At 38.5% G+C, this 27,641-nt stretch overlaps 4 protein-coding genes across 6 annotated transcripts; 2 read left to right on the forward strand and 2 right to left on the reverse strand.

The window, feature by feature from the left end:
* The first annotated feature begins 482 nt into the window (after positions 1-482).
* LOC102705837 (membrane-embedded CAAX protease MroQ-like) lies at positions 483-3,478 on the forward strand. 3 transcript variants are annotated; one of them, XM_006660097.3, is made up of 10 exons: positions 483-842; positions 956-1,050; positions 1,246-1,353; positions 1,497-1,579; positions 1,779-1,912; positions 2,107-2,156; positions 2,273-2,365; positions 2,485-2,576; positions 2,787-2,893; positions 3,200-3,478. In XM_006660097.3, exons 1-10 carry the CDS (start codon positions 588-590, stop codon positions 3,239-3,241), a joined length of 1,059 nt encoding a protein of 352 aa, XP_006660160.1. In that variant the 5' UTR covers positions 483-587; the 3' UTR covers positions 3,242-3,478. The 3 variants fall into 3 exon arrangements, with proteins under 3 accessions (XP_006660160.1, XP_015695731.1, XP_015695732.1); XM_015840245.2 differs by lacking the exon at positions 2,107-2,156; XM_015840246.2 differs by lacking the exons at positions 2,107-2,156; positions 2,273-2,365.
* A 6,221-nt stretch (positions 3,479-9,699) lies between these two features.
* On the forward strand, positions 9,700-11,824 carry LOC102717176 (protein FEZ-like). Its single transcript, XM_006659376.3, has 3 exons — positions 9,700-10,012; positions 10,383-10,684; positions 10,781-11,824. Exons 1-3 carry the CDS (start codon positions 9,826-9,828, stop codon positions 11,438-11,440), a joined length of 1,149 nt encoding a protein of 382 aa, XP_006659439.1. The 5' UTR covers positions 9,700-9,825; the 3' UTR covers positions 11,441-11,824.
* Positions 11,825-12,444: 620 nt separating this feature from the next.
* LOC102717456 (60S ribosomal protein L34) lies at positions 12,445-14,299 on the reverse strand. The gene is made up of 4 exons (XM_006659377.3): positions 14,144-14,299; positions 13,917-13,996; positions 12,967-13,076; positions 12,445-12,871 (listed from the first exon to the last, which is right to left on the reverse strand). Exons 1-4 carry the CDS (start codon positions 14,220-14,222, stop codon positions 12,781-12,783), a joined length of 360 nt encoding a protein of 119 aa, XP_006659440.2. The 5' UTR covers positions 14,223-14,299; the 3' UTR covers positions 12,445-12,780.
* A 3,696-nt stretch (positions 14,300-17,995) lies between these two features.
* LOC107304731 lies at positions 17,996-18,994 on the reverse strand. The gene is made up of 2 exons (XM_015840129.2): positions 18,713-18,994; positions 17,996-18,307 (listed from the first exon to the last, which is right to left on the reverse strand). Exons 1-2 carry the CDS (start codon positions 18,992-18,994, stop codon positions 17,996-17,998), a joined length of 594 nt encoding a protein of 197 aa, XP_015695615.2.
* Between the last annotated feature and the right edge of the window lie 8,647 nt (positions 18,995-27,641).

A 27,641-nucleotide genomic window follows, 5' to 3' on the forward strand; every position in this document is an offset into this window, starting at 1 on the left:
ATTCTGCTCTCTTGGGTGTTACTTGTTGAGTACAGTGGTTTGTACTCAGCCTTGCTTAATTTTCTCCCACCAGAGCAAGTGGCGGAGCCTGAGTCAGAAGGTTGTTCCCAAGGTTAAAGTGAGGTTCAGTCCACCGTCGAGAATGCCTGTGGTGTGGAGCCGTCATTGCAGCTGAAGCTGAAGACTAGATGGCCTAGTCTTGTTTTCCTTTTCCGCTGCATTTCAATAGATAATTATTTTTATTTGTTTTTAAGTTGTGGAACTGTGTATTAATTTTGTCATAGTGTGTACTCGGGCTGATTCCTAGACCGAGATTTAATGCATGCTATTGTTTAGAAATTTGGTGTAAATTTATGGGTGTGACAGCTTTGGCCCAGCGAAATAAAGGCCTACTTTTATCGTTTATAATTTAATTTACATAAAGACCCTCATTCAGAATTTAATTTACATAATAGTCCCTTACTGCTTTTATTTGCAAAAGGGCCCTTGTATCTTATCCCCGTCTCCTCCTATCCTCCCTCACGAGCCCCGGTGACCACGCCGGCGCCGGCGGTGGCTTGCCGGCTTCCGGTCGAAGGATTCCTTCGATGGCTTCGCCGTCTGCGCCACCCTCTCTGCTCTTCCGCCTCCGCCCGATGCCATGCGGCGGCGGCGGGTCGCTGCGCGTCCTATCCAAGCGGAGGCTGCGCCAGTTTCTCTCGCCAAGAACCGGTCGCCGTCGGGTGGTGGAGGAGCTGTTAATGCGGCTGCCGGAAGCTGGACGGAGGAGAGGTTGCGGAGGATTCGCTTGCTTCTGCTCCCTCGATGACAGGAACGATCCGCCCGCGCTTCCTCCTGATAATGTGTGCTATGATGGGTCGTTGCAATGGGAATTTTTCTTTCCTTTCCTTTCGCAGATTTCTGTTGTGAACTGTGATTTATCCGTTGCAAAAATGTTGACTTTTTTTCTCTGCAGAAGAAAATTTTGGATGAGTGGCCTGTCCTTCGCCGGTGGGATGTGCCGTGGGAGTGGCCAACCATTTCGCTCACGATGGTGGCATGTGCAGTAAGGTACCTTAGTCGATTGGTTCTGTGGAGCATTCCAGTTTCATAATCATTCTGCTATTATTGTTCATCGTCATTTAATTTTTTTATTATGAACTTGCATGCGTCTTGCGCCCTCCGTTTCTTATGATCCACATTAATCTGATCATTTTGAATGTTTTGTAAATTTCTCTGAAGAATTTTCTGAATTTTTTTTGACAGCTTTCTTCTCACAGGAATGGTTGAGCAGGCTGTTCTGGAGTATACAGGTTTTCAAGCTGGGGATGCAACTATAGATGAGAAGGCTGAAGTACTATTTTTCGGGCAATTGTATGGATCTAACATAGTATTCTTGTTTGCAAGATGACCTGATACTGCAATTCAGTACCTACTACCTATATCGTCGTCTTGTACTGAAGACTATGTATATTGCCATGAGATTTACTTGCCCTTTTTTGTATTTGCAAGTACAGTATTGTGACAGCAGTTGTGCTTGGAGTTATATTTGGCATCACCAATACCTTCCGGCCATTCTCAGACGATGTATTTCGTTACGGTAACTACATGATATTGTTATGTTTTCGCTTATATCTACTATTAGGACATTTCCAAAGATTAGATTAGTGTGGATTGTTGCGGGTCACCTCGATGATATGAAGAACACCTAATATCTAAGATTAGATTGGTCTGTTGCCATTTTTTTTTTTGAACTCTGCTTGACAATATATTGTTGCAACTGTGTTCTTAACTTTCAGATTTGAAAGAGCCATTTAAGCTTGAAAATGGTTGGCTACTGTGGGCTGGAGTTGGCCTCTTTGGTGCAATAATTTCTATTTCTTTAGCAGGAGCTGCAATGTCCTTTCTGGGTGGTGAAACTCCAGAGCGAGGGGTGTGTGCAAATTTATGCTTCAGCATCTAGTTTCCTGCTGTTGTATTGAGAACTGCCCTTTATTATTTTTTTCAGCGAATGGAATTCATTCTGGCCTTTGAGCACTGCCCTTTATAAGTTGACAACCCTGATTGTTAGGGGTACCACCTTACATTTTGCATTTACTGATCTACTTATTGATAATCTTCTTCCAGACTGACTCATTGGTCCTTCTATTGCCACTGATTGGCTCATCTAATATGAGGTGTCATTTATCTGGAGTTCCTTTTCTGTTTTCAGAAGTTTCTGATTTACTCTATATAGGTTAGAGCATCAGGCAAGACAGACTTGACTTTTGATTTTGTTTTTCTTTATTGGTAGCACTGCCTGTTTGCTGGGCATCACCGGGGTTCTGGCACCAATTCTAGAAGAAACTGTGTTTCGAGGATTTCTAATGGTGTCCTTGACTATGTGGTATCATACATATGATATTTTTCTTGGCCCAGAGGCTTCCTTTCAAAAGATTATCTTACAAGTAGAACATTACAGCAATATTGGTTCATTAGGTAATAAGTAATTTATTTCCGATACAGGTTTTCTACTCCAATTTCTGTCCTTATCACTGCTTCAGTGTTTGCATTTGCTCACCTTACACCTGGAGAATTTCCGCAACTATTTGTGCTTGGTAAGTGACTATGTTGATATTATTAGATAGATAGTACAGAGCAAGAAAATCTAACCTGCTAAAAGGCCACTATCTCAGTGTAGTTACTCAATTAGGTAGTTGCTCCCTTGTGTGTAAGATAGAAATTTGGAAAAACTGGAAAGTTCTATGTCAGCATGATATAACACCATATAGTTGACTATGTTTTGTATATACATTGAATGCTCACAGGTGTTGTACTTGGATTCTCATATGCTCAAAGTCGCAATCTTCTCACTCCTATTGTTATACATGCTATGTGGAACTCTGGAGTAATATTGTTGCTAACATTTCTTCAGGTATGTGTTGCCCTTTTGTCATTATATTGTTCCATATTTTTAAGTTTTTTAAGTATTGGACAGAAGTAGGGACAGCTCTGCTCATTCCCTTCGTAGTTCTACTACTATCTACTAAATTATTTGGGTAACTGTAAAAAAGTTTGGAATCTTAATCTATTCTGTTTGAGATTTCATGAGAAATATAAGAAGCTCCTTTTGTCAAAATAGTAGGCATCGAGCATCCATTATATATACTAGACTACATGTATAATGCATTTCTCAAAAAAATATTTAAATTAATGTATGTGTTTTTTTACTGTCCATCAGTTGCAGGGATACAATATCAAGGAGCTGTTGTCGGCATCTTGAAGGTTTCAGTTATTTAGACTAGTTTTAGATTGTGCTCCCTTGTGTACTTTTTGGCCGAGCCGTTCCAAAGTAGGACGGCTAGACTATCATTAAGGGATGGGAGGAAAAAATACAGATAAAATTACACGGCAGCAGGGTGCCGAAGAACAGAATGAAAAGGAAGAAAAAAAAGAAACAGCAGACCAGCTATCTATCCATTGTCGTAAAAAAATTTAAAAAATCCTACTGCTTTCCAAATCAAGGACCATGAATTATAAAGACACCTAAAAATATATATACACTCTTTAGATGATCCTTGTTTTTCCTTCTAGAATGATCTGACAACCTTTTTTTTTTCCAATCAAATAATTTAAGGGTGTGTTTGGTTGACTGGATTTGTCTGGATGAGAGATGGTTGCCTAGTTTTTTTTGTTGTGTTTGGTTCGCGGGCGAAACTGGATATGGTGGCTCAGGAGAGAAATATTACATAAAGATGCTGGATGGGTGTATTCGGTCAAATTGGTTGGATGAGCTTGTCCACCTTCGCTAACCGTGTTCATTAGTGATTGTTTAGTGATAATTAGCTTGTTTTGTTATTAATTAGTACTTAACAAGTTTAAATTAGTCTTAATTAGTAATGATAGATATATTTCATTGTTAATTTGTACTAATTAGGATAATATTTATGTTGATTAATTAGTATTATTATTTATTAGTAATTAAATATGCTCATCCCATCTATCCTCATCCATTCAACCAAACAAAACATTAAATCATCCTATCCATCCAACCAAACATAAATCCGGATCACCATATCCCTAAAAATATGGATGGACATATCCCATCCTAGCTTGACCACCAACCAAACGCACCCTAAGAGTTTGCTCTCCTATGATGTCAAAACTTACTTTGAGGAGATCCCATGTTATTTTGTGATGTCAAAGTTCAAGTCAATGCAAAACAGAAACTCTGAGAACGTACTCTGTGAGCACAGTATGTAGTTTGTCAAGGACCATGTATTACAAGTGTATAATATGATCACAGCCGACGGTAAAGTATAGTATCTGATCAGAATGTTCATGCCATTGCTATCCAGTACCCATTCTGCCTGAACTATATGAGAATATGAAAATAGTCATGTACTCCATCAGGTGCATTGTCCTCTGGTTAAGAAGAATTTTCTTCTCCATGTTCTGTTTTCCTGAATAGTTTGGACCACTAACGTAGCCATCTATTGGGAAATGCTCCATCAAATTATATACTGTTCCATTTATTCATAGTTTTTAATGTCCTATTTGACCAAGCATGGCTCAACCCTATTGAAATCTGACAAGTTACCCTGGTTTTCTTTCCTTGTTTAAGGAAAACACCAATAGCATTTACTTGCTTTCACACTAAAAAAGGGGGTGGCTCTTTCTTTGATGCATGCAACCTGTGTGAACTTACAATTGGATGCTTTAGGGTCATCCACAATTTATTAGGATAGCCAGGGAGAGTAAAGCATGCTCAAGGGATCTCTATAATATGTATGGATCCAGTTAGGGCCAAATATTGCATTATAATGAAGCAGAGTGATAAGTTGCCACTACTGTGATATTGACCCCCGTTGTTAGCTGTCTGATTAGTACACGCATGTGTGAAGGCAAACTTACATTTAATAAAGAACATGATATGTAAGAGTGTCTTGCAAGTTATGAAATCAATTGTATTTTGTACGAAAGGGATCTTGTGGTGAAAATATGGGCCATTGGTGAACTTCGGTCTACTGTTAAGTAGTTCTTATTTAAACTGAAATACCTGAATTGCAGCTGTAGAAATCTTCCTGTTGTTAGAACAAGATGTGTCACATATATACAGATGATTCATACATTCTTGCGTCCCAAAAAAATAGTTTTGTAGAATTTCAGTTAATTTTCCTCTTCTCCAGTGTTCATAAATTTTCTGAAATAAATACTTTCACTGCCTCTTTTATGGTTTCCTCTTGTTTAACTAATCTCTAGCTTTTGGAGTTTCATAACGATCTGAATATTTCAGAAGTGTTTCTTTGCTTTTGGAGTTTCTGTACAAGTGCAGAGAACTGAAGTGACGGCGACATCAAGATATAACCCCAAGGGGAGAAACCCTAATTACTGTATTGTTATTATTATTGTTAACCAGCAGCGGTATTAGTCGGTGTCTTTCCTGGTGACGTTTCAAGGTGGATGTTACACGTTGCTTTCTGAGAAATTATTTTTCCATCGCTGTAAGCCTGTAACAATCAGAATAAGATGCCTATCTGATGGATTTGGAAGAATTTCAAATGGAGAATTCTCTATTGTGTCATCTTGTGCATGGATAAATATGCAAAGTGTAAAGAATGCCCCTTGTTAAATTGCCATTCTTCCTCATCCCCAGACAGTTCCTGTATAATATGTTCAATTATCTGCATAATGATGTTTCTGTTTTTTGAAAAGTATCTCTAGATTCAAGAATTGAGCTAAAAGACAACTTCCTTATTTCAGACCTGAAACTTGTTTCAAGTTTGCTTGTTACTCTTATATATTAACCCTTTTTTGTTATCATTCTTCAAAATTCATAATATGATGACATATATGTACTTATAAATGATATTTATGTTTAGAGATTAACTAGAGTACTTGTCTATGTCTTTGCCACTACATCACCAAAATTGATTTTGGCTATAGGACAATTTTACTATCTTTGAGAAATACCATGAGGTATCATATTTTTTTATTGCAAAACTTTGTTACATTGAGGTATTAGGTACTTAGAGTTACTAAAATTTTATATTAAAGATTTAGTATCTCGAGATACTTTCTCAAGGACAACAAAACTTTTCTCAGCTATGTTCTCTTTTCTGATTAGGTATTTTCTTCTTTCCACACTTCCTAAGCTCCCAAATGGTGTGGTTCATGCTAAAAATTCCTATAACATAATCTTATAATAGTTTTCTAGAACATGGCCTCCAATGTCTGTCACAAAAATACCCAAAATCAAATAACGAATCAATTTCAATATGTAACTGTTGTTAAAATTACTAAATTTGTGAATTCTTACATTCTTGGTTACTGGCTTTTGATTTGATTGATCATGTAATCTACTTCTTTCGCCCCACGAAAGCTTCATTTTTGCTTTCTTCATTTGTTCCAAACAAAACTTTATTTTGGGAGTAATCAATGGTTCGAGTTAGAGAAAATGAAAGAAAATTGTATTGAAGTTTGAAAAATGAAGAATATTATGAACTTCTTTGGTTTTATATTGGTTTGTATAAAATAGCTAAAAATGTGCATCTAGGATTTGTTTAATACTCTGTTACAAAGTTCAGTGAGAGTGTCAGTCTGTCAGCTTAGCTTTGTGTTAGTGACGTCTTTAGCGTTTAGTCTAGTGCGAATGTGCATCAAGGCTTTGTCTAATACATCGTTATATCCTTAGTGCAATGATGCGCATTTATTTTTGCACTTTTGAAAAGAAAAATCAGGCAGAACATGAAATTCTGTCAGATTTTCTCAAGAATTAGAAGCAAGAAGTTCCAAGGCAATGCTTCAATTGCAAGATTCCTAGCACTACTTTCGTTCTTGATGAAGCTCCATTGACCCAAAATTTAAAGCACTATGACTTCTTGCCGTACAAAAGTATAATAAATGTTAATAGAAGCTCTCCTCGTGCCAATTCTCGCTTGATTTGGAAGAAATGATGAGGTTAACAAGATGGTGTTAATTAATTTACACGGAACACGAAATCTCTGTCCTTTAATCATCAGACCAGCATTTTGATGCCTTTCATATTCTCATCAAAATTATTTATCAGTAAGCAGAACACCCATCTGTCTCACTTCAACCAAAAATATTAATGACACTTTTAGCCGGGAGGATTTTCAGTACGGTTATGTCGCCTTGACGTAACTTATGAGATCAATAAGATTTTCATTATCCAAAAAAGTTGTACATTTACGGATTAATCAATCAACCAAACGAAACAATTTGGTTGATTTTCTTTTTCACGTAATGGAAATCAACCCAGCCTTTGCATTAAGATGTATTTGACTACTACTCACTCCTTTTTTTTAATTAGCGCGGTTGACTTTTAGATTTACGTTGGATTATTCATCTTATTCAAAAAAATTATATACTTATTAATTATTTTGTTACGATTTAATTTAATACTCAAGTAACTTTAACTACGAGCGATAGGGACGCCTCGCGAGCCAGGCTTGGCAGACAAGGTCTTGCACAAAAATTTTAAATAAAACGAAGGGTGAAACATATCCAAAATTCATTAGCATCAATTAAAAAATCAAAGGAAGTACAATATTTCACCTTTAAGCTGTTGTTTTCCTTAAAGAAAACGTTAAATTTCCACTATTTGAGAAAGAGAACGCAAACTAATAAATTTCGTTGCAATTGCAGCTGTCAACGAGGAGGAGCTGCTTGCATGGACATGTGTTCCGTTGAACCGTGAACCCAAGCAGCAGGAGATGCAGATGGATCGCTTGAGCCTGAAGCGTTTGACGTTGACGCGAATCAATCCAGCTCTTGGCAATTCAGAGGCTGAAATGGCCTACCCGGCTAGCTAGCATGCCCAGTTCTTGGTCCAAATCGAGATAGGGTTTGTTCTTCCAAAGCTGGGGGGATTAATGGTGCTGCCTGCTCCATTTGCCGGGAATTGGGGAGACATGGGATTGGCTTTTGGTAGTGCAGCAGTAATTAGTTGTGCAAATCACAAAGCTTTTGATGAGCATTTGACCTGACTGATCGACACCAGCGCACGGGCGAAGCCTTTGTCCTTGAGTGATTGGAAGGAGCAAGAACTCTCGCCTTGCGCTGAATCCTCGCGTCACTGTCCATGATCCGGTGATCAATTTGGTCAGTTTCTTGGATCGGTTTGTTTGTGTGTTTTTGTAGTTAGTAAGATAATTAAGATGGGGGAGAAGAAACTGCAACCGAACACATCCCTACTTACCACAGGGTGATCATTTGACATTTTTTCCAAAAAAATCAAACAACATATTTGCAAATGAAAAATAATTCATGAATAAGTATTTTATATATGTGTCCTTAGTGATCTAAAACCTAAGGCTAAAAAATAAAATAATCAAATTTCAAAATTTGGCTTATAAGCCCAAACAGAAGCGAAAAGACGAGGGTGCGTTACAGTTGTGCCGTCCTCCTTCATTTTTGTGGATCTGCCTAGAGATGAGATCTGTGCTGTGTTACAGTAAAAATAATCATTTTGAAATGCACGTATACTTGCCATAAAAGTTTGAAATAATACCTTGTGTTTATGTTTTACAATTGAAGATAATATGGGATGAAGTATTCAGATGTGCGTATCTGTCTAGTTTGGTAGTATGTTCAAAACTCTTAAAAATATTTAAGAAGGTAATCTTTTGGACCGTGGAATAATATTTCCATGTGGAGTAAGAGTAAGAGATGAGTTAGCATAAGATTAACCATGCTGACCATTGAGCAAATTGGACCGGTTTTCAGCGTGGCAACTCAAGTGCAATTAAATTTAGTGTAACAGAACTGTACTTAGAATAATAGAAGTTTCCCTTCCAACACCTAGCAGTGTCACACACGCTAGCTCATAAACAAATGTTTAGAAATCGCACTGCCTAAGGACATCACTATCTGAAGTCATTTCACTATAAAAAAACAAACTTTAGGTATCTCAAAAAGATATAGTTTAGTGACTATGCATTATTTCAGAATTCCAAAAACTAAACTGACAAAAAATGCATATAAACATCAGTGAGTAGTAGAAGGCTACTGAAGAAAATGAGATGTTCTCAAAAAACTGAGTGTATTGGAAGTATGTTCCATATTCTCTTCTTTATCTGGAGAGGCTTAGACCTTGTTTAGTTTGCAAAAACATCAAATTAAGTTTTTGGACATCTATTCGAAGTATTAAACGTACTCTAATTACAAAATAAATTTTAGATTTCGCCTGAAAACCGCGAGACGAATTTTTTGAGTCTAATTAATCCTTCATTAGTACGTAGCGCTTATGGCTAATATATCTTAATTAGGCTTAAAAGATTCGTCTCACGATTTCCTGAATAACTGTGTAATTAGTTTTAATGTTTATATATATTTAATACTTTATTTAAGTGTTCAAAGATTCGATATGACATTTTCGGGAAAAGTTTTTGGAACTAAATAGGGCCTGAAAATTTTCAGAAGGCTACTGTTGCATTGTTTAAGGATTGTTTTGACTGCCGTACATGAGTATTGTAAGTGTGAACTGAAAGTGACAATGAACCCCTCATGCTGCTCAGCTTGTCTTCTTTGAGACACTGATCCGTGATTAAAGAAACCATGACAGCTTCAAACAGAGAAGGAACTGAAAGCTGTTGTTTAATGCAGAATGAAATCCTTCAGACTTGTGGGCCTCATCCAGTCAATCTAAGTAGCACAAGCTTTCATATATAAGTACACATGGTGTGTATTGGATTTGCAATAGTGTACTGTGCACAGCCTCTAGGTGACTGTGTCTTCACCTCACCAGCTTCATCCCTAGAAGCCATTCACTAGCTACTGCATAAGTAGTACAAGAGCATACTTTGTAAGTTTGCAGGCTTCAGGCTTGATCCTTCTCTGTGAGATATGGAGGAAAGAAATGATATCAGCATGGACAAGTCAGATGAGGTCCTCCTGCCAGGATTCAGGTTTCACCCTACAGATGAAGAGCTGGTTAGTTTCTATCTCAAGAGGAAGATCCAGCAGAAGCCTATCTCCATTGAGCTCATCAGACAGCTTGACATCTACAAGTTTGATCCATGGGATCTCCCAAGTAAGCTTGCAGCTACTTCTGCTAACTTCTTGTACCTTCTGTTAATGAATGAATTCAAACACAATAAGCTCAAATTTTATTTTTCAAGATAACAAGAAAGAGTAGATTAACTTGTAGTTTTAAGGGTATCTCAGGAACTGCAAAATTAACATAAGACAAAAAAAAAAACAATGAACCGGCTTATGTGATGTCTAGTTGAATAGAAACAAGTGACACTGATCTGTTCATCAAGTTACTGGAAGTTCAGCTAAAAGTTGAAACTAAAGTCACCAATATCTTTTGTGTTGTAGCTGGCCAAGTTATACTAGTTGTTCATCTTACTTCAGTGTCTTGATCTCACTCTCACTGTCTTGATCTTGATCATTGACAGAGCTTGCGAGCACCGGCGAAAAGGAGTGGTACTTCTACTGCCCAAGAGACCGGAAATATCGCAACAGCGCAAGGCCAAACCGAGTGACGGCAGCTGGATTTTGGAAAGCCACAGGAACAGATAGGCCAATTTACTCCACTGAGGGTACCAAGTGTATAGGGCTGAAGAAGTCCCTTGTCTTCTACAAAGGCAGAGCTGCAAGAGGGATCAAGACTGACTGGATGATGCATGAGTTCAGGCTTCCAACACTCACCGATCCCTCGCTTCCGAAGAAACCGATCGACAAGAACATTCCGCTCAACGTAAGCATTCCATTCTCAATTTGAAGTTATAGAACTGAATTGCAAGGTAGGTTATATCAAATTCTGAAGTTTCACTTTTTCTGTTGCCGGGAACAGGACTCCTGGACAATCTGCAGGATCTTCAAGAAGACCAGTTCCATGGCACAACGGGCACTCTGTCAAACCTGGGGGCCTCAATTGCCTGGGGCAATTGATCCAGAACTCTTCTCTACTACGTTGCAACCGGTGCAAGCTTCACAGTTTGCCTTGGAGAGCTCTTCTTGCTCATTGCAAGCTGCAGCACCTGCAACTCAGTTCAGTAACAAATATGGAGTGCAAGGCAATCAGCAGCAGCAGCAGCACAAGCCCAGCAATCCACAAGATGGCTCCTCATGCAAGGTCATAAACTTCAACTGCAGCCCATCTGCAGATGTCCAGAACAGCCAGATCATAGTGCCATTTGAGATACAAACATCACAGAAGACCACAGGCGCTGCGCCGCTCCTCTTCGACGCGCAGTTTGCGCAGCCTGAACAGATCGGTAGATTTGTGGTTGATTCATCTGTAAATGTAAATGGAGGAGGCATCAGCAGCAAGAACCAAGACACATCAGCAAGAAAACCTGGCAATGGCTTCAGCATGAACAATGAGTGGGAAGGCCTTGGAAGAATCAACTTCCCATTTGATTTAGGAGCAGATTCTTCAGAGGATTGGAGGAGCAACATACCTTGGGAATCCTTCCTTAGCCCAACTGTCCATGCTGAGATGCCACACTAAGGCACTCTTCGGTTTGGCGGAATTTTACAGGAATTTTGGAGGAATTGAACTGTTTCATCTGAAATTCCTGTAAAATTCCTTTGACCCGAAGAAGCCTTAAGCCTTTGGCGCCTTGCCATGCAGAGGAAGGCATGGGGGTGTTGTTAGTGGATGTTATTCAGAGATAGATGTACAAATACAGTGAGTCACCTTCATCTGTTAGTATTTCTGTTAGCAACAGACAAAAATCAGATATTGTTTCTTCAGTTTTGATTAGATGTATATACTATGAGATACACTTGTTAACAGGGCAGCTAACAGAGAGAAGGCTACTTTGGTTGTGTTGTACATACATTTTTGAGTTCCGAGTGCTGTGAGATTGTGTTACATGAGTATTGCACTGTCAGTAGGAGATACATATGTGAAATTATATTATTGGCAGATTGCCAGCTTTAGAGTGAGATTATACTCGTAGATCTATACCACTTTCTGAACTTTCTGAAAGCAACATAGTTCTACTTTCAAAAAGGAAGTCACACTTCTGTTTTTCATTTTTTTTTCTTAGTTTTTCGTAGCCAAATTAACATTTTAAATTTGTTAAAGATCAATTAGCTTGTTATAAGCTGAACTATATATGAGAATGAAACTTCCGAAATGCATTGCCTTCGTTAGCTAGTCTTTTGTCATCAATAAAGCTAATTGACATATTACCAACTGCAGATCTAATTGTAATATGATATGGCCAAATTGGTCATCCAAAATACTGTACTGTAGACATTTATCACTGTACGAGAAAGCTTAGCTCCCAAAATAACCCAATTTTTCATTTTTTACCTTCAATTTTTAACTCTTCGTTTTATTCAAAATTTTTTGCGATTGATATTTTTGTTTTTATTGGATGATAAATCATAAATAGTACTTTACGTGTGACTAATTTTTTTCTAATTTCCTAAAAATTTTCAAAGATGGTCAAACATTGGACATGGAAACCAGAGAATTCAATTTTTTTTTTTTGACAGAGGGAGTAAACAACAAAGATGGGGGGCACAAAGTGCCCACAAATCATTAAGGAAAGTGAAATAAGTCAAATGAAGAGATCGCTAACATGTAGGCGAATTCAACTAGTACCCGATGGTTCCAAGATACAGAATTTCATAATTAAGGAACGAGGGGATCAGATGTCCCAATACTCCGACAATTATAAGATAAAAGGATTGAAAGCCCTAAAACTCAAAAGGTACGTCTCTCTCACATGCTAAAACATCATCCGACAAGAGGCAACTAGACCCTTTCATCAACCGCCATCAAAAATACTCTTCCCTGTGTACAAAACAGCATTGTGTAACCCTTTCGAAGGAGCTCTACTTTGCAGCTGTCTTGTCCTTGGTTTTCTGTATTTTCAGAACCTTCTTGACAATCTTCTGTTCCTCAACCAAGAAAGCGCGGATGATCCTGCAGAATAACAGTTGCAAGTTGCAACTAATAAGAATACATAACAACAGATCTTGAAACTTTTCACAGCAGGATTTCTAGTGCAATGTGCTGACCTTTCCCTAACTGCAGTTCCAGAGAGCACTCCACCATAAGGACGGTTCACAGTCCTGCGGTTCCTATACAACCTGGACCTCTTGTACTCAGCAGGCCTCAAATGGGGAATCTGGAGCCAATAGAACACAGTACGAATACAAGTGCATTAGCACAGAAAAAAGTGGTATCAGTAATATCAAGAAGCAAACAGTATCTATTCTTTTAAGAAAACCAAAGTTTGCATTACATTTCTCGACTAATTACAAGCAAACGAGGAGTTTCTGCTTGTACTGGAACTAAAACACCGGTCTAAAGTGAAAGTGTGACTTTAGGCGCAGCAGTAAGCCATTTAGTGGTAATCTGGCATGTTGAAAGCATTACTCATCATAGCAAAGCTAATGTAATGTTTCATCAGAAGATCAGATGTAAATAAACAACATTGTGCAAATTGAAAAAAAAAAGCAGGGGGGAATACATTTCGAATAGCAGCAGCAACCAAGTGTAGCCAATTTATGATGGCATTTTGTGTTGTTCATACTGACTCATTACAACACTAGATTTCCAAATACCCGAAGCATCAAACTGCCTCAATGCCATTGGACAATACAACAAGCACCTAACCTCAGAACATTAAACATACTGCGAATACTGTATTACTCATTACATTGGCTCATAAGACATTGGTTCCATTTGTTCATCAACAGGTTTACACAAAACTAAGATCTAAAGGCTAAAAACTACACAACCATTCCCCCCAATCAAACTTCTTGTAAGAGCTCTTGTCACACCCAATTAACATAAATTAAAAAAATTCACCAAAATCCATCTAGCAGCCGGCCGAAATAAAACAAGATCCAGTTCCAAGTATTAGTTCCACACAAACAGCAGCGATTTCAGCGAACGGATACACTGCATCCACACCACATCTACGCCAAATTGGAAGTAAAATTACAAGAGCGGCATCACTCACCCCCTGGATCTTCTTCCCGGTCACGGGGCACTTCGGCCCGCTCGCCCTCTTCTTGGTGTACTGGTACACGAGCCTCCCGCCTACAACAAACAACGGCCCGCCCACCACCATTCAAAATCCAGCACAAATCAAGTAAGCTCGCCCAAGGAGGAGCAGATCGAGATTCGAGAATGCCACACGCCTGAGGCTCGAAAAATCCCTAGTGTGAGGTCCATCGGGCCACGTACCTGGGGTCTTGACGACCCTGGTCTGGTTCGACTTGGTCGCGTAGCTGTGACGCTTCCGGTAGGTGAGCCGCTGCACCATCTCGCCGCCGCCGCCGCCGCGAGGTCTCGCCGATAAACCCTAGAAAAACGAGGGTGGGGTTGGTTGGAGAAGAGGAGTGCGCGGCGGCGGCGATAGGGAGTATAAATGGTTGGCCAGCGGCTGGGCGCGGGATGGACGGCTCGGATCGGTTCGATCCGACGGCCGGGATCGCGTTGGGCTGGTTTGACCAGCCGCGGGCCCGCGGCTCCTCCTGTTGGGCCCTCATGGGCTTCATCCGGAGCGCTGCGAGAATTCTGGCCTGCTTGGTATACTGGCTCAGGTTGCGCAATGGGCTTTTTTTTTTTGAGGTGGTAAGATTTAATGGGCTTAATAATTAGCTGAATTTTGTGGCTATACATCTAATGAACCAAACTCTACAATATTATTTTTGTAACCCTTAAAGTACTTTTGTTTAATTTACATATATGCTGGATGATTTATGTTCATGGCGTAAAGATTAGCACCGCCATCTTTCGATTCATCTTATGAGTATAAGTTAAATTTTGAATTTTGATCTTAAATGTGGAGTTGATTTTTGGGTTTTTTCCACCGTAGTTTACTTTTCAGTGTTGTTTTTTTACATCGCTAAGAACAAATATATAAAAATTTTATTCATGAATTATTTTTAATTTATAAATAACGTCACTTTCACTCCTCACACCTACGGACATTCAATTTTTTTGTTGCTGCTACAGTGCACGTTTACAGATTTGACACTATGTGTTACAGAGACATCGATCAAATGTCACGCATAAAAATGACAAATACTTAAATATCTCCGATACAAAAGCAAAGAATACTACTATACCCTTCACTTTATCAAATCGTAATACCATTATTATTTACTTTATCTATTCTCAGCGTATTTATTAATTGCTTTTTCAAACTCCAATGCAATAATTACTTAAAAATAAACTTATTTCTAGACAAGCTAATGTAAGTAAAATGATCTGAATTTCAATCGTGGCGATCATTAAAAACGGATGGAGTAATGAGCCATCAGGTTCAGTGATGCATACATGATACAACCATATATAAAAACTGTCATGACCCATGACCAGGTAGTCGTGTACATCGTCAGCACATGATTTATTCAGTTCGAGCGACAACATCGATGATGGTTTGGTGCCTATTGCACGTTGATATCAAGAGAAAACGAACGTGCAACAACAAATCAGCCCAACATCATGGTAAAGGAATTTGAAATTGATATATACTTTTTTACATGGCATCTAACGTACCAATCATACTCTCCTCGCTCTCAAAGAGGAATTTGTCATTTTGGTCACCAAACTTGATATCCTAACTAAAATGGGCTACGGAACTGTGGGCTTCTCTAAAATGACCATATATCCGGTGCCGCTTCTTTAAAATGACCATACATATTTAAAATGCATATTTCCTTTTCTTTTTCCCTAAAAAACACTTGGGAGTATCATACTACCCCTAACTTACTCCCAACATGTATATGGCTATAGAAAAATAGTTTATACACCAAAAGAATTAAACCTTTAAGCATATGCATAAAAATATGCACATGGTAGTGAAACATTTCAAACAGGTATGGCTATTTTAAAGGAGTGGCACCGGATAAAGGGTCATTTTAGAAAAGTCTGCAGTTCTATGACCATTTTAGCAAAATCGTCCGGTTTGGTGGATAAAATAACAAATTCCTCTATAAATAGTTGACATCAGCATTGCTCAAATTTAAACTTTAAAGACTTTTTTAAGGAACAAATGTAAATACTTGAAAATATGCTTGTTATATAGGGATCGTAACGACAACGTAACCATACATCTTTTTATTATTATTATTGACCATATAATTATTTGAAATTAGTTTTTTTCAAGAATACACAAAAAAATTGTACATTTTTATATTAAGAGTATGAATCAAACAAAGTTTTACGGGTCTATAGCCATGGGAGGCTATATCTAGAACTAAAAAGAAAAAAAGAAAAACACACCACGCCACTATGTGCTAACACTAGCCCCACACCCCGAGGAAGTAACCTAGCGATAAGATAGCCGCTCCAAGCAAAACCGATCGCTAGGCTATAACCCTGTTACCAATAGTACCTCTAAAACAACACCCTAAAAAATGTCACGACATTAAGAAAATATGATTGTTGCACGTTCATAGATAAGATTTTCACTCGTGGAATTCTAACTGTCAGAGAGGAGTGAGAAAACACCTCGACAACATACTCATGAAGATTGCGTCGTCGAATGGGCATCGTGGAGCCCGTCAGCTCCCTGGTCATGAGCTTTGCCAGCACATACCTCAGTTGGCCTCCACGGCCTCGATCATCAGTATTTGCTGCCAGCAACAGTCACTCATTTGAAAGTAGTTTGTTGTCAAACTAACAAGGCTGTGTAAGTCAACTATATGTCAGTTATCAAGAACAGTGTGGGTGAACCGAGATTACGTTAGGCTGCCTGATATAATTATGACACGCATACATCCAGTTAATTGCAGTACTAGAGAACCACGTGAACATTTTAGTAATGTACTCATATTCACACACATATGTAATATGGGTCACCTATTAGTTGATTTCTTGAAAATAAAAACTAAACTTATCAATCGATTTTGTGAGACGTTGGATTAAAATTGAACGGTAACAAAAAAACAAAACGAATTAGCATGTGGATAACAAACACAAATCTTCAAGTAACAGAAACATTCAAGCGATAGATTTTGAAGCGATTGAGAAATAACAAACCTGATATAATATGTATGTATACTGCTGTATATGTCGCTAGCACGTACTGGCCCCCGTCCACGCACGCACGGGACCTCGCCCATCTGACAGCGTCTGGTAATGATGTCGCGGAAACCCAACAAACCTATGTCGATGTGCTGTTAATTCTTTTGTTGCTGCCCGGTCATCACCCTCGACCGTCAGTCACAGATCTAGCAAAATATAATTGAGTTTGAACAAATTACATAAAGTTTCGACTCTACTTTTATTAATATCTAATATAGATTTTGGAATGGCTTAGTTATTTCTCTTATGATTAGAATAGGACAGTAGAGCGAGCCTCCCCCACTTTTCTAGTAGATTCGCCTCATCGATATGCTTTCAGCCGTGTTTTTTTTGGGATCGGTTTAGTGGCCACGATCGAAGTTAGCAGCTGTCACTAGTAAAATTAAAGGACTAATTAGATTTATGACATTATAAATATATCAGTTTAGAAAAATACCATTATAATTTTTGTATTCATATAAATGTCATTACAAATCTTTCTCTATCCTAGTTATGCCATTTTCTACACACTAAGGATCATTGGATCCACGTACAGACCACTCTAATTTCGTATGAACTAAAATACCCCTATCTCCACTCCCTGACACGTGGGGCCCACAACCCAGCCCGCTCTCCCCGCCTGGCCCCGAGTCGACATCGCGGGTGGAGACGACGACGGCAGTCGACCACGACAAGGGCGGAGACGACAACGCGCCGGCGACGGAGCGCTGACAGGTGCCTGAATCGGTGTCCCCCGACACGGATCCGATCCCCACCAGCCACCGTCGGAGATCTAGCCCACCGCCCGGTCGCTTGCTTGAGCGCCGCCGCCTTAGCCCACAGCCGAGGAGGACGAGTCGTCGCCGCCGTCACGGAGAGGTTCTCGAGGTGCCGTCGCGGAGAGCTCGCCCTCATGGAGGACGCCGTCGGGGAGATGGCCCGCCTCGGCCTCCCCGTCAACTCCGCCACCGGCAACACCCACGCTCGCCGGTCACGGTCTCTCGGTAAGTCGGGCTCCTTGAATCACCACTGGGGCAGTGCGGCCAGCTGCTCGTCGGAGGCGTCCCGGCCGACGGACATGGAGTTCATGTTGTACCCGAGCGCGTAGCTGACGGCCAAGACGAAGCAGCAGAGCAGGAGGAATAATGGGAGCGAGTAGACGACGACGTTCCAGGCTAGGAGGCCGATGCAGAGCGCGTACAGCCTCGGCGCCGGCGCGCGGTGGAACGATCCGAGTCGCGCGCCGAACACGCACATGTTGCCAACCCGAACCACATCGCGAAGAAGAACAGCTCCAGGAACGCGCGAGCCTTGTTCATCAGGTACGAGCTGTCCCTGCATCACACAAAAGCTATTTTCCACCAATAAACAAAGCAAGTCAGCGGCAGTTTAGTTTATGTTTGCAAAGTTTTGCACAGAGATGTACGGTGATTAATTAGCTCGAATCTCAGATCATCCCAACAGCTCGTCCATCATACCCTCCATTCTAGAAATAGAGGATGAAGAGTAAAAGTTTAGCTCCAGCAGAACATCTATCTCATCTATTTTTGGATATCATCTATATTAGGAGAGAAACTCTATATTTAGATGTTCTCTCTCCAATCCTCTAAATAGATATAGAGGATGCCATATATAGATGATCTACTGAAGTACAAAGGGATATGAAGGATAAAAGTGTTTTAGATGATCATTCAAATGAAGATATGGATGATTTAGATGAGCCATTAACAATGTCCTTACAGGGTCGTTGGCGCCGTGCATTTCGGGGTCGTCGGAGAGCGCACTGTCGCGAGCGGCAGAGGACTTGCCGGTGGCGCCAATACAGGAGGGGAGGCTGAGCATGTTGTCGACGTTGTATGGGGCGACAGACACGGGCCGGTCAGCACCACCAGCGCCACCGTCTTCACGGGCCAGATGCGTGGCGCCGCCGGCGATGGCCGGATGCGTCGTTCCTCCCGTACTATTGAAGAGAGAGAGGAAGCAGGGGTATTTTGGGCAATATGGAAATACACGGGTGTGCATGTGGGTCCAACCGTCTCCACGTAGAAAATGGCATGGCTCTAAAAGAGAAAGAATTATAATGACATATCTTCCTATTAGGTGAATTATAATGGTATTTTTCTAAACTAGCAAATTTATAATGACATGAATCTAATTAATCCCAAATTAAATCATGTAAAACAAGAAAAATTATTAGTATATAATTAATGACATATTGACTTTTATAAACTTAAAAATAAATTAATATGATTTTTTAAACAACCTTCATATATATATATATATATATATTTTATAAAAATAACCCGTTTAGTAGTTCGGGAAGCATGTACATTAAAAATGAAGTAAAAGTTTTACTCGGCACTTGCGAACGCAGCGAGTAAACGGCTTAAAAACATAGAAACAATTAACATATCATTAATTAATTATTAGTTATAACAAATTAAAAAATATTAATATGATTTTTAAAACTAACTTTTCTAAAAAAAAATTATAGAAAACACACCATTTGACATGACAGTTTAGAAAGCGCGTGCACGCAACCAAAGAATTCAGATTAGCAAACCGGACGACGAACGAACGCGGCCTACATCGTGTACGGTAAACCTGAAATTTTCCTGCATCGATCGATCGTTGCTGTCAACCGCAGCGGAAGAATTGAAGAAACGCTGCGTCAAGAGGGAGAGGGATCGAGAAGGAGACCCTGTCTGCGTGAGGCAGTGCAGGCGATTTAAAGGCGTCGACACATAGCCCGATCCCATTTGCTGCAGCTGAACAAATGGTCCATGCATATATAATGTATACATATATATATATATATATATGTATATATATATATATATGTCATCATGTCCAAACTGGTTAATTACTGAAATTAAAATGGAGGGTAGCTCCTTACTGGCTTGGTTTTCTTATATTATATGGTTTATAATAAGCCTAAACACACACATAACTACTACTATACACCGCTTTGAGCACTACGTAATAAACAGCGTGTGACACACCACAACCAAATCAGACCCCACACCACCCACCAACAGAGCAACCACCCCACCTTTGCACGTTGCAGTTAAATTTTAACTTTTTGAATTACTTGCGGGGTGCCCCTGAATAAAGTGAATTAAGCTTTGACTCCTTTCGATCAAATTTTAACTTACTGAAGCATGAATATAAGCCAGTGAACGTGAGTTAATTTTTAACTCAAGAACACGTTGCACACGTATTGATTATTTTTAACCGACACGCCCACCATCAAGCATGCACATCAATTTGTTATACTATGCAGTTAAAGTTTAACTTATTGAACAACACAATACATGCTAGGTATATGAGTTAATTTTTAACTAACATACTGGTAGTGGGGTTGAAAGTGTGATGAAAGTTAATTTTTAACTTCTCAACCAGTAAACGCACACATTTTCTTTATGTTGTCATTAGTTGAATTTTAACTCTACGGTATATCATAGTAAGCACCCCACGCATATATAAGTTATTTTTTAATCGTATCTGTTAATTATTTTTTAACTCCACTAGCTTTTGTTAGGGATGGTGGTGGTGAGAGAGGGTGGGCTGATGTGGAGTGTGATTGGTTGATTGCTGTGTGACGTGCTACGTTGTTTCGTAGCGCGCATCTTCTTGTGGCGCTGTAGCGTCATCGTGTGTATATATATATATATTGGTTTATAAACAATTATTTAAAAAACCAAAGCATCTCATATAACCTCAAACATAGAACGAAGAAAGTAACATATTTCATTTCTGTGGACAAATACTGAACTATATTCTGGGACAGAAGGACTAGCTCGCTGCTTTGGCTCAGCAAGAAAGCATTACGTACGGGTTCCGATCGAGGGAATGGGCTTGTGTAGTGCAACTGAATCACGCGTGATTAAATTAGGAGATCGAGAGCGGTTCGAATCGGCAATGATGGGGGTTCGTTTTTGCCAATTGAATGGCTGGATTGGCGTCGCCGAACATATTAACGTACGTTGTGTGAAGACAAAAATAACAAACGTTTGGATGCGTTGCGTGTGGTTTTGTCATGCGTGCGTCGCTACGTACAGTACGACGCAAACAATCTGGGCCGTGGATCCTGTGGCCATCATAATAACTGTGTTTATTAGTCACTGATATATGGTTTCACTCTTATACAAGTTTATAATAGTACCATTGTTACGTCATACGACTGTGAACCCAAGGATCGAACTGGAAGGATTTAATTATGGCAGTATCAGAACGGTTTTTTTTTGTTTTTTAAATTTTTATTTTTACCATCTCTACCTTTTAGGCCCTGTTTAGCTCCAAAAATTTTCCAAAAACATCACATCGAATTTTTGGACATCTAAAATAGAGTATTAAACATAGATGAAACAAAGAACTAATTGCACAGTTACGTGAGAAATCGTAAGACGAATCTTAAGCCTAATTAGTCCATAATTAGCCATAAGTGCTACGGTAACACATGCACTAATGATGAATTAATTAGGCTCAAAAGATTCGTCTCGCGGTTTCTAAGAGAGTTGTGAAATTCGTTTTTTTATTCGTGTCCGAAAACAATTTCTAACATCCGGTCAAACGTCTGATGTGACACCCAAAAATTTTTATTTCCCTACCTAAACACCTCCTTAGTCACGCCACCTCTTTTAGAGTAGCAAGACAGAGCTGCCACACTAGCTAGTTTGTGTGGTGACGTTTTCTGCCACGGTAGTTATAGCAGTGTGACAGTGTTGTCTTAGTAATGATGGTAACGTGATCAAAAAATTTAGTTGATAAAAACAATTAACTACAAAGTTTAGTAATAAAATTATTTATTAAAAATATTTAAAAAATGCAAAAAAATCCACGTTGGTATTGCCGGTCGGGCCAAGATGCTCGAATCGTTCATCACCGTAAGCTCGAGAGTAGCATATGTATACTTACAATTACATTTTTCTTTGTAAAATCCAAAATTTGAATATAGATTATATAACTTGATATACTTTGTATTTTTTACTAATAACTGTTAAAAATGAGATACAAGGAACTAGCAGACGTCCCCTAAAAATGACCACCTTTTATTAATCGGAAGTGTGCTATTTGTATAAATGTTTTTACTATCAATTGTGAAAATTATTTTGGTAAAATTGTTTTTAGCAGTTTTTTCCTTTAATTATCCTGAGCTTTTCATGTTCGCCCAAAACTGGAAGACGTTTCCTCGTTACATCCTCATTTTTAAGTTTGGACAATTTTCCCTTAGTTTTCAATATGTGACTACCTCAACGATCTCTTCCGTCACACATTGATACCATCAGTACTTATCAACCTCACACACAAGATATATGGGTCTCGCATACGCAGTTCACTGGGCTTCGAGCCTACACGTGTGTAGCTAGGATACTTAAGAGACCGTGGACCTAACTCTTGTACCACTTATTGATCCAAAATCAGAAGACATTGGTCTAACTGAAGAAAGTCTACCCCATAAAAACTAGCAAGAGGAGGCGAGTGCTCTTCGTATTTTAAGTTAGTGCAACTCCTTTAGTTTCCAACGTGGGATTGTTCCAACGTTTCCTACCGCTCAGCTAACAACGAGTAATCAATTTGCGCTACTTCTATCGATTAAAATTTTTCATGCGTTGGACTTTAGCAGACTTTACCAAGTAATTACAGATAGGCCAATACATTTATATCAGACCCACTGTTGCAAATCCAAAATTACGGCGCATGCATTCACACGTAATTAGTGCAAGAAACACGTCCTAATCCAGCTAATAAAAGTTAAATCCGTACTAGTCACTGATAGTGATACTCCATTTTTGTTAAAAAAAAGAGAAATGTTACTGATAGTGATACTAGGAATTGTGCACCTAATTAAACTCCCGTACAACTGTTTGCCCGTTCATTCGTTCGTTCGTTCCAGTCTGATGCTGAATAGCAACAACTGATGCAGACCTGATCTCCGGTGTTAATGGGGCAGGCATTCAAATTGTCGAACTTCCTTATAGTACAGTCCTACGTCAGGATTTCGATCTTGTCTCAAATTTACTCCTAATTAATTTTTAGATTTCTTTCTAAAAGATGGACGACAGCATTATTTCATCACAAAATCTGCAAAGGTATACATGTATTTGATACTTTTATAGGCCAATAGGGCAAAGGTAAGCTAAACTAGGACTGTTACGGTACATTTTGCTGCTAGTGGTAGTATGTAGTAAGATTTAAATATAACTATGTATTTTTATAAGTATATATATTACATATTTTATTTAAAATTTTAGTAAGATATGTTTATCAATTCATCTATTTTAAAATGATGCATAACACATAAATTTATTCCAATGTTATATATTTTAGCTTTACCTTATAAAATTTCTACTACATGTACTATCAATATAACAAAATCAAAATTATTGGATCCAGAGCAACAAATGGCTCAGAATCACTCGAGAGTATCTTAACAAAAATCCAAAAATTAGGGCAAACCCATAAGATTGAAAAAGAAGTAAAATCAAGCAGTTGAAAGCTATGATAGGAATACAAGTGCCCATAAAATACTCGCATTGTTTTTTTGTTCAAATTATTGGATACTATTCCCACATGGAGGACATGCGAAATAAGTATGTGCTATCTTGTGTGTGTGTGTGTTTTTCATCCATTTAAATTCCCATGCACCACAAAAAAGTTTGGTAACCTTAGATATGTTAGTAAATATTATTTGAGGTAATTATATATTAGTGAGAACAAACATTATTTGAGGTAATTATATATTAGTGAGAACGCGCACCGCAAGCCTGCATTGGGGTCCATTACTTAAATTCCTACTCTCATGGACGCTCGTAAAATAGCCACGGCTATTAACTATGATCATTAAAATGAAGATTGACGCAGAAAAAGAGTGCTTAACTAGAAACGCATATATAACTAAGCACATTGAAGAACATTGCAATCTTATTTTCAATTTGATTAGTCTAGTGGTTGTTCCTGCATCCTAAGGAGAGGGAGAGGGACTCATGAAAGGCATATGCAAAACTCAACAAAAGTAAGGGCACAACATGAATGTGAATAATCACAAAGAGTATGTTGACAAGCATGGACATACACATGAATGTATTACTAGTATAGAATAGTCAAAGGGATATTGGGATATTATCACAAAAATATAGAATTTATTAAGAAAATATTGCAGAACTACAAATCTAAGCCATAATATCGCAATAGTTCTTTCTTATAATAGAAATCAATATAGTTTTTACATGTTAACACAATACAAATATTTCGTATTCTGGCTTTGACTGATGTGAATCCTCTGGCAACTATCCCTCAGCCTGTCAGCCACAACTATCACTGGCCTCTCTCCCTGCCTCCCTAGCTTGGAAGAAGGGAAGGGGAGGGAGGTAAATGCATGGTAGTAGACTAACAACTTGGGAGGCACAACAACAACAACAATAGACTCATGGAGTGGATGACGATGAACAGTAGCTTGACGACTGGCGATGGTGTCTATAAGTGTTCTTGTGTGCTCTTTGTAATCTTAGGGCAGGTTCGGTAGAGGGGTTGAAAACTCTCCCCATGCACACAAAATGGAGCGGTTCATTTTTGTTTGCCAAATTGTTTGCCATTCATTTTTTTCGTGAACCGATTGATCTCGAGTTGGTGATGAGCAAAATTTGCCGAAAGACCGATGACTAGGACCGAATGCCCACCCTACCGGTGGTGACACTAGAAACAATGAGATGGAGACAACATGGGCAAAGATAACGAGAGTGGCTAGGAGGTTGGGGTGGATCAACCCACAAGGTGATGGCAACTCACCGCCGAGAGAGAAGGAATTGTGGGAAAGGTGGAGGGTGGCTGAACAGGTAGATCTTGCTAGCCATGGATACAACAGAAGGAGAGGCAAAAGTGCATCACCCCCATCTTTTCACTTTTGTTTATAAACCAAAATTTAAATTTTCCACCTTAAATTTAGAGTTGATTTTAAGGCTTTTTCACTGAAGTTTATTTTTAGCATTGGCTTTTAGATCGCTAAGAATACGTATATTCAACTTTTATTTATAAATTATTTTTTATTTTTAAATATACTGTTTAACTTTTTCCATGAAAAAGCTAAACAATCGCCCTCATGTTAAAGGTGGCGAATTTGACTGCAAAGAATGCCTCGTGCGGTCATGTATGGAGAGGCGAGCAACGAAGGGGAAGAAGAGAAGGCTGGGGGAATACACTGTGCATGTCTCCAGGAATCTCGATGCATTGAAATGTGACTCAAATTGAAAAATTATTTTCAGTCGAGTGATAATTAATTAGGCAGTCACTGTGATCTAATTAATGACAGAAACTCGGCCCCATCGTGTGAAGATGACATGTACTCTTTTGTTTAGGGTAGATGGCGTCGGCATACCAGAATTAATTAATCACTGTCACTGGAATACTCGAAACACACATGCATGCTTGGGAAGAGAAAGGGAGATATATACGTACGTACTTCCAGCTAGCGTCGTCGCAGTGGTCTACATGGGCGTCAACTGCGGTCTCTGTACATCCCATTCAGTGAAATGCTATCATACATGCTCCCTCTCTCCAAAAAAAAAAAATGCTCCGGTTTTCGTATCTAACATTTGACCATCCGTCTTATTTAAAAAATTCAGGAAATTAAAAAAAATTCATGATTTATCATCTAATAAAAACAAAAATATCAATCGCAACAAAATTTAAATAACACAAAGAGTCAAAAATTGAAGATAAAAAGTGAAAACTTGGTTTATTTTGGTACGGAGGGAGTATATTCTCCACAATAAATATGGTCGACGTATTGCACCATGATCGCAGTGGATTAATTCTGTTATTACTTTCTCTCATGAAGACCCATACAATAGTCTCACAACTCATCTTATTTAATTATTGAGTATGTTTATGATCACTACTAAAATCAAGAAAAAGATTAACACATCAGAGAAAATGAGTGCTTAACTACGTACACTACGGACTATATGTATATCTTAAACATATATCTAATTAAGCATATATATATATAGAGAGAGAGACATTGCGATCCTGTTTAATTTTTTTTATTAGTCTAATGGTGGTTCTCACATCCTACTTAGAGGGGAGAGGAACTCATGAAAAGCATTAATTTGTGAAATTTGACATAGTTAATTAAGGATTTGACATGACATGAATGCATATAACCTCAAAGGTATGCATGTTGGCACGCATGGACACATATATATGAATGTGCGATAGAACTGTCGATAGCAACCAGCTTCAATATTCGAGTGAGCCTTTTGATCCACCCCTGAATGGAATTGAAGGTCCAAACAAAAAAAAAGAGATAAAACGATGCATGCAGCATATATCACACGAGTGATCCTGTATAGATGCAAACATTGTCGTTGGCACACCACATTCCCTCTTTCGATCTCTCTCTCTCTACCTACTCCCACACACGTGCGCATGCATGCGCGTAGTTCATAGTAGATTCACACCTGGTTTTCTTAAGGGGCAATTTCGTTTGTACCTCTGTTTTATATTCTAATACTGATTTTGCTACTCCTTTCTAGGGTTTTTTTTTCTGCCCTTACTTTTTTGAATTAAACGAATCGGTTGCCCCTCCTTTGAATGGAAGGACTAACGGTGTTAAATGACATGTTAAAAGACTATTTTACCCCTACATAAGAATATCATTTTGATCTTTTTTTAAGTCATTTGTGTCGTTATCCTCCGTTCTAAATCATAGAAATATACAAAAGCAATATATTATTAATTCAAATGACATGTTTAAAAACTTATAATTTTTTTAAAATATTTGACAGAGTTTCAAAACTATGTCAATTTTTTTAAAAAATTATAAGTTTCATAGAATTATACAAAAGCAATATTTTATTAATTCAAATAACATGTTTAAAAACTTATAATTTTTTAAACAAGGGTAATTTCATCATTAATTATTTTGGGAATTAAATCTTTTATGTTTAAACTAAATATATTGGTCAACTAACAATCAACTTCCATCCAAAATAAGGGCAAACGGTTCATTCGGTTAAAAAAAAGGGGCAAAAACAAAAACCCTAAAAAAAGAGGTAAAATCAATATTAGACTTGAAAATCAGTATATGAACGAAATTGTTCCTTTCCTTAAAGCTTTTGTTTTAGGGTTTTTTTACTATCTTAAAAAATATCTTGATATATAAAAAAATTAATGTAAAATTCTGGTAGTTAAGGTACGTTGTATTTTAAGGTATTAATTTTTTACCTAAAAAAGAATACAGTCAGTAAAAAAAACTTAGTGTTGGATAATTAAGAAAAGAAGTGTGAGCATGAACCATATACCCTTACAACTACATATACCCTTACAACTACGCAGTACCGTATAGTACTAGTATTGTTAATTATTTTTCAGTACACATAAGGTAACCATAGCGACATAGCATTTGGAGGCGTTTGTATAAGTGTCGTATGCGTACACATTTAAAAGTATTGGCCGCAGGATGTGCATGTGTACCGGGGCAGAGCTACAGGTAGGGTCAGTCGACCCCGATTATCTCCGACGAAATCCATTGTTATATTGTTTAGACAGCTAAGATGATACTAAAAATTAACTAAGATTAGCGTATTGACCGTGTATTTATATCCATGAGACGCGATTTTTTCGACCCCCTTAATTCCTACAAGAAATGAATTGATGCTTATAAAATTAA

The sequence above is a fragment of the Oryza brachyantha genome, chromosome 8, assembly GCF_000231095.2.
Source record: "Oryza brachyantha chromosome 8, ObraRS2, whole genome shotgun sequence".
Lineage (NCBI taxonomy): Eukaryota > Viridiplantae > Streptophyta > Magnoliopsida > Poales > Poaceae > Oryza > Oryza brachyantha.